Source organism: Setaria viridis, chromosome 7 (assembly GCF_005286985.2).
Source record: "Setaria viridis chromosome 7, Setaria_viridis_v4.0, whole genome shotgun sequence".
Classification (NCBI taxonomy): domain Eukaryota; kingdom Viridiplantae; phylum Streptophyta; class Magnoliopsida; order Poales; family Poaceae; genus Setaria; species Setaria viridis.
In genome coordinates this window covers 2,195,310-2,207,742 of record NC_048269.2, presented here as the reverse complement: position 1 = coordinate 2,207,742, position 12,433 = coordinate 2,195,310, and the positions used below count along the sequence as shown (strand labels likewise).

General features: G+C 45.7%; 1 protein-coding gene and 1 pseudogene across 1 annotated transcript; one reads left to right on the top strand and one right to left on the bottom strand.

Moving 5' to 3' along the window:
* Window positions 1-5,882: 5,882 nt before the first annotated feature.
* Window positions 5,883-8,114, top strand: LOC140223319 (uncharacterized; annotated as a pseudogene).
* A 2,396-nt stretch (window positions 8,115-10,510) lies between these two features.
* LOC140223318 (uncharacterized) lies at window positions 10,511-12,121 on the bottom strand. The gene is made up of 4 exons (XM_072294972.1): window positions 11,798-12,121; window positions 11,414-11,634; window positions 11,098-11,296; window positions 10,511-10,969 (listed from the first exon to the last, which is right to left on the bottom strand). Exons 1-4 carry the CDS (start codon window positions 12,119-12,121, stop codon window positions 10,511-10,513), a joined length of 1,203 nt encoding a protein of 400 aa, XP_072151073.1.
* Window positions 12,122-12,433: the final 312 nt, after the last annotated feature.

The following is a 12,433-nucleotide window of genomic DNA, read 5'->3' as shown; positions in this document are numbered from 1 at the left end:
TCGTTTCCTTCCTCTGAACACTTCCGCGCATCTATAAAAGGGTACCAAAGCCTCTTACCGGAGTTCCCTTCACCACCACTTGCCCAAGTTCTGCCGCCGCACACTCCTCTGCTTCGCACTCAAGCGCCGCCACCTGAGCTCTCTGTGGAGCACCCCCTTTCCGCCCAACCCCGCGCCTTGCCGACCCCACCAGCCGCTTCGTCCTCCTCTCGCGCAGCTCTAGAGCTTGCCTGTTGTCCACCAGAAGCACCACCGCCACCGAAACGCCGCTAGTTCCCGCGATGCCGACCCGAGCCGCTGTCGTTCCGCCTCGACTTGTTTCTTCCCGACCCCGAGACCTCGTCAGTAGGACCGGAGGTGAGCTGCCGACCCCTTTCCAGCTCTTCCTGACCCTGAATCATCCGGGGAAGCGACTGGACCCTGTCTGCCTCGCCCGACCCTGTCCGCCTTGCCCGAGTGCTGTCCGCCTCGCCTGAGGGCTCGGTTGTGTCTTTTTCTTTTGGCCGAGGGTATCTGTGTAAAATTTCGAGGACTTCTCGGTGTTATATCTGACGACCACAGTACAGTTATTCCTTGAGTCTAAGGGTCAGATCGTAAGTTTTCCATGATCCGACTCTTTTAACTCGTTTTAAATTGACAGAAACTTGGAAATTACATCTTAAATCGAGGAAAAATCAGAAAAATGTGAAATCACCTTTGTTAGAATCCTTGTTTTGAGTAGAATCCAATAAAGTAGGTTTCGCACCTTTTCCTGTAGTTTTGCTACAGTTTTGGGTTTAAATCCTTGCAAATACTGTTGAAATAACCGTCTAAGTGTCTTACCCTTGCATTGCATTTCGTGTAGAGCTGAACGTCGCAGATGGCACGTACGAGCTGCGCTCGGTGCCCGAAGAAGGAGCCGTAGCTGAGCAGCTGCCTGCAGGAGTCGAGCCCGTGCACGCCAAGGACCAGTTCGCTACCGCCCCGCTTGAAGGCAAGCCCCGGAGCATAAATTCCTATATTTTAGTTACTTGCAATACAATTTCTTACCTTACTTGTGCATTTACGTTGCAGGAATTGTTTGAAACCATAGATGCATGAATTAGTTCCCTTTGATCTGAATACTAGTGTTTGAAGTCGAGTAGTGGCAATGCTTAAATAGGACTCGGTAAAAGTCGAGTGATTTCCTGTCACTCGCGAGTTGTAGGAGTTGCTTGCTTTCTTTTTGCAACAACTATAAGGATGATGGACGGGGCAGGGCCTTGTGAATTGTTTTGGTGGTCGGTGGATTGCCCCGTCTGTCTAAATGAATTTGACTAAGGTCGAGATGTGCTAGTGTTCGTGATCAAGTGTTTGAACAGTACTAATCTAATACCTAGTATGGGATGGGGAAGCCTAGTACCTGATTGAACCGGCAAGTGGCTTATACCCCTGCTGTCCTTGGAATGTAGTTCCCATGGTGCATCATGTGGGTGCAAGTGCGGTCACAGTACGGTAGAGACCGGGACTGTGGAGCATTGCATGCCAAAGGCAGTTTGGACCTGACACAGCCACCACCTCTGAGCTCCCCTCCAATGCCAGCTCGATTCACTACCGTTGGTCAGTCTCAGCTCGATTCCTCGCAGCCACAGCACCCCCTCAAGCTCCCGCATCCTTTTTGCCCCCTCACCTTCCTTTCTCCCCCGCCGTACAGGGCGCTCGCCGACGAGCTCAGTCCGCCGCCTGCCGCCGCCCCTGGCGCCCCTGCTACGCTGCCCCTTCCTCATCACCGGCCCTTGCTAGTGAGCTCCATGGCCTTGGGGCGCGGCCCTACCGCTCTCCACACCGTCGCCGCGCCATCTCCCCCGCCGTCGCTGGCCAAGGCAACGGCCATGTCGTGCGCCGTGCCTGTGCCTGTGTCTCTGTGTGTGCGTGAGGGTGTGTTGAGGGAAGAAAGAGAAGGAGAGGGGGGTACAGGGAAAATTTCAGGGACACAAGTGCAAGATGCTAATAGATCTAAGGAATTAGATGCAGAATAACCTCGATTTTGTTTTATTTCCTAGATTTAAATAGCTGCAAATTTGGAAAATGTATAGAAATATGTAGAAAAATGCTAAAAATGTGAATCTTGTTTTGTTGAGTTCCTGATGGTATCTAGTTTATTTCAAAAAAATTTATGTGCATGTTCCTATTCTGTATCTGGTGATATGATTTATTTTGCTCTAAGAGTTGTTAAATGCTTTATACATCATGTGGTGGTCCAAAAATTATGAAACCAATTTTGTGAGCTTCCATTTATCATGTATGTTCCAGATCTGATACTTGTGTTAGTGTAATTTATGATTTTCATCCTGTTTTAAATACAATGCTTGTTTGTTGTATGAAATTTTTTATTTGCACGATAATTAGTGGAAAATTGATAAAATATTGAAACCACTTCTATTAGCCTTTGTTTTCCACATAGAATTCAGGAAAAATGATGTTGATGCTTTTCTAGTTAATTTACAAGTCTTTTTGGATTTAAGGTGCTTAATGGTAGTTTATCTTGTTTATTTTATATCTCCACATTAAAAATTGATTTTGATGTGAATCCAATCCTCATGATTTTGTATTGTTGTCCTCTGTCAGTGCAATTTATTTCATAAGTGTTTCTCAACAGATGATTTTAATCTTGCAATTTCATGCTTGCTTAGCTTATCGTGCAAAATAGTTTCTCTCGTTGTTCTTGTATAATTTTGTATTGTTTTTTTGCTAGATTGTTCTGTTAACAATTGATTTTCTTATTGTTTCTTTTATTTTCCATACATTTCATGTCCATTTGCACTCATAGCATAATTTCTAATGTATGCACACATTTTATTCTTTTAGAGAGCGATTTGCCGGAGAACGTGACCCTAGAGCCCGAAGCCAAGGCCTGCGTAGAGGTCAAGTTTGAGCCCGAAGAGAACCAAGGCAAGCAGCTAAGCATGTTTGTCTCCTACTTTTTGAAATGAAATTGTTACTTTGTATCGCTATGGGTTGTATGAGGGTTATCTTATTGCATTATTAGAACCTATGTTTTTGTTATTATGGCCTGCCTTGCTTTGTTATCATATACCTGGTCGCTCGAGTAGTATGGGTCATAATAACTTAATCTTGCAATTGCTTAGCCACGCTTAGTCATAGAATGATCACTTGGTAAGGGAAATGGTTATAGGTTAATCAACACTGTTTCTAATGAGGTTCTTTAATGTTGTTGAACAAATAAACATCATGGTTAATTTTGGATACGAGATTTGAGCGGTGTGTAGGGTCACGAGAATGAAGTCTCGGTGACATAGGCCGCTTGAGTCGATTAAGGACCCAATTGCGATTTAAGTTTTGGTTTCAGGGTTCTTAGTGCAAAACATAGGGATATCGTGTAAACCTTGAAAAGTCTAAGGGTCGCCTATAAAAGAGAAGTTCAAGTTTGAACAAAATGCATAGGAATAGCTGGAACTTTGGAAATCCATATAAAATCATACAAAATTGATAAAAATGCGAAATAAATTTTTCTAGATTCCTGATGCTCATCTATGACTAGTAAAAATACTTGTCCAAGGAAATATGTGTTTTTGTTTGTTTAACAAAATGCATGTTGTTTAATCTACTTATTATGGAATAAATAGATCCCATGCTTATAAAATCCTGATAAAATTCACAGTAGCATATGTTAGTGTTAAAAACCCTTCTGTAAGATTTGTTGCACTAAATTGATGATAGAACTCTAGTTATAAATCATTCTTCATATCTGCAATGTAACCATGTTTATTTTTTTAGTAAATTTTGTAGTTGTCAAATCCATCTTAAAATTTTACAGCAGATTTCTTGTGTCGGGGGAAAGCTCCTATAAATCATTCATCTTCAAATACTAGCAGATGCTTCCTGAATATTCATTCATGCTAAAAAGCTAGTTTATTTAGTAAAAATAATTGTTACTAGGATTTGTAGGCTCACAAATGATCATTTATGCTCTTCGTCAGTAGCATGATCATCCCTAAAAAGTTGGCTAAATAGTACCAAAATACCACCACCTAGACAAGTTTTTTTGAAGAAAAGAAATGATTATAGACTTGTCTAGGTGAATGTGGCTAAAAGGAAAGAAATGGTTATAAACTGGTCTAGGTCAATGAGGCCAAAATACACCCCATGCTTTATGGCTAACGAAATAAAACCTACATCCTGAAAGATTATAAACGAAATCTTATGCATATGCATCTCGTGTAGAAGCTAACCTTGCCGACAGAACATACGAGCTCGTCCCGAACGCTGAAGAAGGACATCCTCCTGCTGAGCTGAACTTGATCGAGGCAAACCAAGCCCCGAACCAAAGTTTGGAAGAGCCCAAGGCTGATTTAGGACAGGAAGGCAAGCCCTATTCTTGTTACTTATGTTTGTGCATTAAGTTCATAGGAGTTGTATTGAAACCCTAGTTGCATGCTCCCTAGTACCCCTGTTTGGAATACTAGCATGTTAGGTCGCTTAGTTGCCATGCTAAATAGGGACACGGTAAAAGTCGAGTGATTTCCTGTCACTCATGAGCTATAGGAGTTGCCTGTTTACTTATGTTGGAATCATAAGGATGACGGGCGGGGTTGGGTGCAATGTTCCTGGATTGGTTGATGCCCTGTCTGTATAGAGAAAAAATGGTAAGGTCGAACCGTGTCGGTGTTCGTGGTCAAGGGTTTGAACGTAATAAACACATGTTGGGAGTATGGGGAATCAGTAAGCCTAGTACCTAATTGAACCGGCGTGGACCTTTTCCCCGCTCTCTTTGGAACATGGTTCCATTTGTTCATCATGTGGGTACAAGTGCGGCCACGGCACGGCGTCATTCCGGGGACCGGTGGGGCCTTGTATCCAAGGGAAGTAGGCTCTAGACAAGCGCCAGGGATCGATGGGAACCGTTGATAATATGTGAATCCGTCGCGGTGCGCATATGTCGTGTGTTTAGGTCCACCTTGCAAGGTTACGAAATTCGATTCGAATCATCTACTTCTCACATTTTGGGACTACTTGATCACTATGCTGCATTGAGTAAGAAGATGAACAATGATGATGCTTAATATTGATGCTTGATTAAAATGCTTGTTCTACCATGCTTGCTTAGAAATAGGTGCTTATCTAGAATGGTTAATCAACTAGAACTTGATGCTAAAACTTGAAAGCAAGGATCCACTTTAGAAGCTTTTGGCAAAAACAAACCCCTCAGCCAAAAAGCCTTGCATGTCTAGGAGTTGGTGGATTAGATACCACCTTACGGGTAAGTCTTGCAGAGTATTAGTATACTCAACCTTGCTTGTGGCTATGTTTTCAAGTAATGATGTTGATGATGTGGTTGCTAGTGTGACTTGGTCGTACCATCTCCCTCCGGGATGGATGGTTGAGTGGGACCCATCCTCGGTGGGCGAGGACCGTGGTGAGTGATGTCATGGACGGCTTCACCATGATATCATGTATCGACGTTAGTTTATCGTTTCTTTCCGCTACCTTTGAACTCTGAACTACTCTATGTTTTGTGGGACCTCTGTAATGTTTATACCTGGATTGTTGTAATCTCTGGGCTCGTCTTCGTACGAGTATTGTATGCTTGTTTCAATCGGAAATACGTGGTTCTATCGGGTGAAACCCGACAGACTGCCATCTTGATTCGATTTAAGTGTCTGATCACATTTGAGGCAAGGTTTAGCACACTTCAATCGGATTAATTTGGGTGGTTTTGCCACAGGTTTTAGGAAAATGCAAATCTGCAGGATAATGGGGTTTAGGAAAATGCAATTCTGCAGGATGATGGGGTTGAGGAAATTGCAATTCTGCCAGATGAGGGGGTTGTGGATAATGTAGTTCTGCAGGATAATGGTGATCAAGAAATGGTTCAGGAAAAGGAACACATATCGGGTGTGGAGGAGGATGAAGACACTGAAGATGGACTTCCTGAAATGATAGCCGATATGTGCCACGCTAAAGAGTTGGAATTGGAGGGAAAATGTTAGAATTTATAAAGGAACATATAAACTGTAAGGTTTCACCAAAATCTAAATATACACAATTTACATTTGTTGTGAAGTTACTTCATATCAAGTCTTTCTATCGAATCAGCAATGTCGCATTCAATGCAATTCTGAAGGTGGTATCCCTTGCTTTCCCAGGAGCATGTGTTCCGATATAATACGAGGATGCAATGCAGTACATACATGCCATGGGACTCGGCTATGAATCTATCCATGTTTGCAAGAATAATTGTGTATTGTTTCACAAGAATCTAGCAGAACATGATGTGTGCCCATTGTGTTGTGAAGCAGATTCAATATGGAAAGATGCAGACTACAAGAAGCGTGTTCCTCAGAAGGTATTGAGGCATTTTCCGCTGGTTTCAAGGCTGAAGAGGATGTTTCTTTCATAAAAAACTGCAAAGGATGCACAATGGCACATGTTGAAGCGACAACCGGTGGACAATGAGCTTAGCCATCCATCTGATGTTGAGGCATGGAAAGACTTCGATAAAAATTGGCTAGAATTTGCAAAAGATGCTAGGAACATTAGACTTGGCCTTGCAACCGATGGTTTCAATCCATTTGGCAACATGACCAACTCATATAGTATGTGGCCAGTATTTGTTGTGCTGTATAACATGCCACCATGGGTATGCATGGAAGAATCAAACTTCATGATGGCATTATTGATCCCTAGGCCGAGTTCTCCATCAAAGGATTTTGATGTATTCTCACAACCTCTCGTAGATGAGCTATTGGACCTTTGGAATGGCGTTGATGCATACGATGCTTGTATTCAACAATCCTTTAAACTGCATGCTGCGGTTATTTGGTGCATACATGATTATCCAGCACTGAGCACATTGGTGGGATGAGTCACGAAAGGTTATTATGCTTGTGTGAGTTGTGACAAGGATCCTTGCTCAAGGAGATTGAAGAACAAGATATGTTATATTGGCCATCATCGTTTCCTTCCAACTAACCATCCACATAGAAGAAAGAAAGCAGAGTTTGATGGTAGTACTAAAAACTGAGAGAGGCCGGAGCAATTTACTACTGAAGGAAGCGGGAACCCGGACATTGTTGGAGCCGAAGGGTTTGTTTGTTTGACTTGTCGTACTGGACAACTCTGAAGCTGCCACAAAATCTTGATGTCATGCATATTGAGAAAACATATGCGAAAACCTTATTGGAATATTGCTTAAAATTGTTGGGAAGACAAAGGACACGATCAATGCTAGGGTTGATTTGGAAGAGATGGGCATTAGACCACATCTACACATGCTGAATACTATGGAAGGAGACTCATGCAAAATGTTAGAAGCTCCATATACGATGGGTAAAAAGAAACAGAAGGTGTTCTGTGATTTTATATGTCAGGTGAAGTTCCCAGATGGATATGCTTCTAACTTATCAAGATGTATTGCTGCTGATGGATGCAAACTCCAAAGACTAAAAACTCATGATTGTGATATCCTACTCCGAAGGATTTTGGATGCTTCCCTTCGAGGTTTAATGGATAAGGAGACATACTCAGTTGTTTTGGAATTAGGAAACTTCTTTCGGAAACTATGTTGCAAAACTCTGAAGTTGGATGTTTTGGAGAAACTGAAAACAGATATCCCAATAATTTTGTGCAAGCTTGAGAAAATTTTCCCTCCTGCCTTCTTTGATGTTATGGTGCACTTGGCTATCCATTTGCCTGAGGAAACAATCCTAAGAGGCCCAGTACAATATGGATGGATGTATCCCGTCAAAAGAAGGCTATGCACATTGAAGCGTTCCGTGAGAAACATGGCTAGGCCTAAAGGATCCATTGCAGAAGCATATGTTGCTAATGAGGCCTTGACATTTTGCTCAAGGTACTTTGCAGATGATGATGTTGGCACACGATTCAATAAAGAGGGCAGGAACAAAGAGATTGCTGATTTGTTACGAGAAGGTGATTTATCTTGTTGCCAGCACAATGTTGATGTAATTGGAGTAACGAAGACTTCGTTCCTTGATTCGGATTATGACAAGCTGGTTTGGTATGTGCTAAACAATTGCAAAGAGGTTGAGCCATATATCGGGTACGTAATCCATCATGTAATGATTGTACTGCAATTATTTCGGTCTCATTTTTAGATGGATGTATTTTTGTAGGATATACAGGGATCAATTAGAAGCGGAAGGTGTGTCAGACCAGGTTATTGACCGTAGAATTCAAAAAGAATTTGCCCGATGGTTTAAATTGCATGTAAATTTTCTGCTTTTTTAGAACAAACTTATATTAGCTGGCGAGGACCTATATATAAAACTATGTGTCGGATTTATAAGCCCTGTAGTCCACTAGGGGGTTACCCAAGTGGTTGATTTGTAGGTGAGGGCGATTGCGAAACCAAGAACTCAAAGGTGATCGTGAGAACACAAGGGACACGAGGGTTTTAAACATGTTTGGGCCTCCGGAGAGTAATTTCCTACGTCCTGTATGCTTGGTGGTTTGTATTGCCTGAAGGTTCGATATGGGGATGCGCTCGAGGGGTGCCCTTGGCTACTTTATATAGGCTAACGATCTAGGGTTACAAGTCGGTTTGAATCTAATCTACTCGGTAGTTACATGGAAGGTAATCTGAGTCGGACTACAATACGTGTCCCACAATATCCGAGCCGATTTGAATTGTCTGGTTGCCTTGACATATACTCCGAGTATCTTCATGTCCTCAGCCCGCACCCCTTGGTCGAGCGGGCCCACTTGTTAAGTCCGGCTTGTATCCTGGTCAGTACGGACCCATAGGGTACCCATATCTCTCAAGCCCCCGAGCGATGTGTAGGCGAACGGGAATTTGAGGTCATCACAGCAAAGCTTGGAATGAAGTCGGCTAAAGCTGCGATGGCGTCATGGTGATGGCGAGGCTGCAGTGCTCAAAAAAGAAGAAAATTTGAGCGAATGCAGAGCCAACGCGCATAGCAAAGTCAAGTGCCGAGTTGGTGGATGTTGGGCATCCAACAAGTCGAAGCAAAGGATATGGAGGGCGTTGCAAGATGCACTCCATAGTAGTAGCCCCCAAGCATTGAAGTGATTAGTATAATCGGTCCAATGGTCAAAAAAGAGAAAGTTGATGCCAATGGCAGGTCCAAGTGGCTGAACACAAGGAAATGCAGAGAAAAAGAGGCGTGTCGACCAGAAGTAAGTGCCCAGCCCCCAAGGACGAGGACTAGCAGAGCCACGGAGGCATGCCGACCTAAAGTAGGCGCCCAACCCCCGAGGATGAGGACTAGCGGAGCCGCGGAGGCACACCAACCTGAAACTGGCACCCAGCCCTCGAGCACGAGGACTGGCGGAGCGGTGGAGGCACGCCAACCTAAAACTGGTGCCCAGCCCCCGAGGACGAGGATAGGCGGAACGGTGGAGGCACGCCGACCTAACGTAGGCACCCAACCCCCGAAGATGAGGATCGGCGGAGCCACGAAGGTAAGCCATTGAAAGTGTAATGGAAGACCCACAGATTCTGTCCCACTAATGTCGCATGAACGGAAAACCCGCAGATTCCGCCCGGCACGCTGCGCCGCAATAACAGGAGGCCCGCAAATTCCGTCCGTAGGTTACACCATCATGACCCTCAAAAGCGCAAGGGGTCACAGAGCTGTTTCATTTCTATCTGTGACACTCGCAGCACCACCGCCATAGTCCACTGACTTCATCGCCACCGCGCCCGCGAACCCTAGGCCGCACCGCCGCAAGTCCCAATCTGCTCGCACGCATTCTACCGCCGCCGCTCGAGCCGTCGTGCCGCCGTATGCGCATCAAAACCCTAACGTCCATCACATCCAAATAGCTAGGCTTGGAGACCGAAGAAATGGCGGAAGTGAACATTCCGAATCCATCCATGATCTGGATGAAATCCGTGATGACCCAGGAGCGCATCTAGCACTCGTCGATTGAGGCCTCCTCAGGCCTCAGGCGCTGTTGGATTGGAAGCCCACCGCCAGCCAAGATTTCCCCTCGAAGGATAAGATGAAGATGGTGGTCTTCACATCATTCTTCGAGCGCGGGTTCACGATCCCGTGTGAAGACTTCTTCTAGGGTCTTCTGCACTACTATAAGATCAAGCTGGTACATCTAAATCCCAACTCCATCTTGGGTATTGATCTCTTTATCCACCTGTGTGAGGCATATCTGGGTATCCTCCCACATTTCAACCTTTGGAGATATCTGTACCACTTGAAAATCGTTGCGATCAAGGAGAAATAGCAGCGAGTCATCAGGGGTTGCAGTTTTTCTCTGTGGCCGAAGAAAGTTCACGAGTACTTCAACCTCCAGTTGAAGGATTCCAACAAGGGCTGGCACAAGGAGTGGTTCAGCATCACTGATCAGCAACCTCAGCTCCCGCCACGTACAGGATACGGGCTAGTGATCACCCCCGAGTGGTCGAACTAGCTGACCTCGGAGGAACAAGTCCAAGTGAAGGAATTGCTGGCGAAGATTGTTGATCTGAAGTCGCGTAGGTTGACAACCGGGGCGGTCAGCATAAACTTTTGTCGGAGATTAACTCAGCCAATCAAAGTGCGCCCGGCATATGAACACGCAAAACTCTGAAGTGATATGTAATTTTCTCCATGAACTGAGCGGCTTTAGCTGACTCAACGCTGGTGACACCCTTGACCTCAATCCACTTGGTGAATTTGTCAACTGCCACGAAGATGTGCGTGTAGCCGCCCGGAGCGGTCTTGAAGGGTCCGACCATGTCCAGCCCCCAGCATGCGAAGGGCCTAAGCCGGTAGATGTTGCTGCACTTCATCAGGATGCCTGTGAATGCAGCTTTCCTGTAGAGCTCCTTGCCAATGACAACATCGTTTGCACTGCGCCGAACTAATTTTTCATGCTCTAATTTGTCCTCTGACGCGATCTGGTCAGCGATCAAGACTATAAATGGGGCGCGCCAGTCTTCTTCTGCCTCAATCATTATGATGTCACCAGTGGCTGGGTCGGCCGGAGCCTCAGCGCCAACGTCGTTGACCTAGTCCAAATCCAGAACCTTGATGGATGGTTTTTGGAGATCTTGTACAAAAATGCCGGCCGGAACCAGTGCACGCTTGGAGCTGAGCTTGGACAGGACATCAGCGGTGACGTTGGGGTCCCTAGGACTTGGTGAAACTCAAGACCATCAAAGTGGGCCTCAAGTTTGTGGATTTCTATGTAGTAAGCGTCCATGGACTCCTTGGTCCAGTCCCAATTCTTATTGACCTGCTTGATGACGACCTTGAAGTCGTTGTACGCAAGGATGCGCTTGATTCCAAGGGACACGGCGATGTAGAGGCCGTGGATGAGAGCTTCGTACTCGGCGCTGTTGTTGGTGGCCTTGTAGTGGATCTGGAGCACGTACTTGAGTTGCTCACCTTTGGGGCATATGAAGAGGACCCCCACGCCGGCTCCTTCAAGGTTGAGGGCGCAGTCAAAATACATAGTCCAGTGTTCTGGCCTCTCCAGGGAGAGCGGCTTTTGGATCTCCGTCCACAAGGCCACAAAGTCAACCAAGATCTGCGACTTGATCGTATGACGCGGGCTGAAATCGAGGTCAAACTCTCCAAGCTCCACGGACCACTTGATAACTCGGCCATTGACATCCTTGTTGGGGAGGATTTCGCCGATGGGGTATGACGATACCACGTGGATTTTGTGCGCCTAAAAGTAGTGGCGCAGCTTTCTTGATGAGATCAGAAATGCATAGAGCAACTTTTGAACCTGAGTGTAGCGGATCTTGGAGTCGCTGAGGACCTCGCTAACGTAGTACACCGGTCGTTGCACCATGTGTGCATGGCTGGGCTCTTGGCATTCCACAACTAACAAGGTGCTGACAACGTGCGTCGTTGCGGAGATGTAAAGGTACAATGTTTCTTGGTTGGTTGGGGCCGTCATGACCGGGGGGGCTAAGGAAAGCTTTAAGCTCCTCGAGTGCCTTGCTAGCCTCGTCGTCCCACTCGAACTTGTCCGCCTTTTTAAGCAGCTTAAAGAAGGGCAGGCCTTTTTCTCCAAGTTTGCTGATGAAGCGGCTGAGAGCCGCCATCATGCCAGTAAGCTTCATGACATCCTTCTTGTTAGATGGTTTTGCCATGTTTTTGATTGCATCCACCTTGACGAGGTTGGCCTGGATGCCGCACTGGCTGACCATGAAGCCCAGGAGCTTTCCAGACGGGATACCAAAGACACACTTGTCCGGGTTGAGTTTCCAGTGGTAAGCCCGGAGGCTATTGAAGGTCTCTACGAGGTTGGCTATGAAGCTTTCCTCATCCTTGGTTTTGACAACCACATCGTCGACGTAGGCCTCGACGTTCCTGTGCAGCTGTGTCGCAAGGCAACCCTGGATTGCCTTCTGGTAGGTGGCGCTGGCGTATTTCAACCTGAAGGTCATGGTGTTGTAGCAGTAGATGCCGAAGGCCGTTATGAACGTTGTCTTGTCTTGGTCGGCTGGATCAATGGCAAT

Excerpts from the sequence above, each read along its gene's own strand:
- LOC140223318 (XM_072294972.1), bottom strand. The coding sequence starts at position 12,121 with ATGGTCAGCCAGTGCGGCATCCAGGCCAACCTCGTCAAGGTGGATGCA. Across the intron at positions 11,297-11,413 it reads AGGCCAGAACACTGGACTAT|CGCCGAGTACGAAGCTCTCA; the intron begins GTATTTTGACTG and ends CACCAACAACAG. Across the intron at positions 10,970-11,097 it reads ATGGTCTTGAGTTTCACCAA|GTCAACGACGTTGGCGCTGA; the intron begins GTCCTAGGGACC and ends GATTTGGACTAG.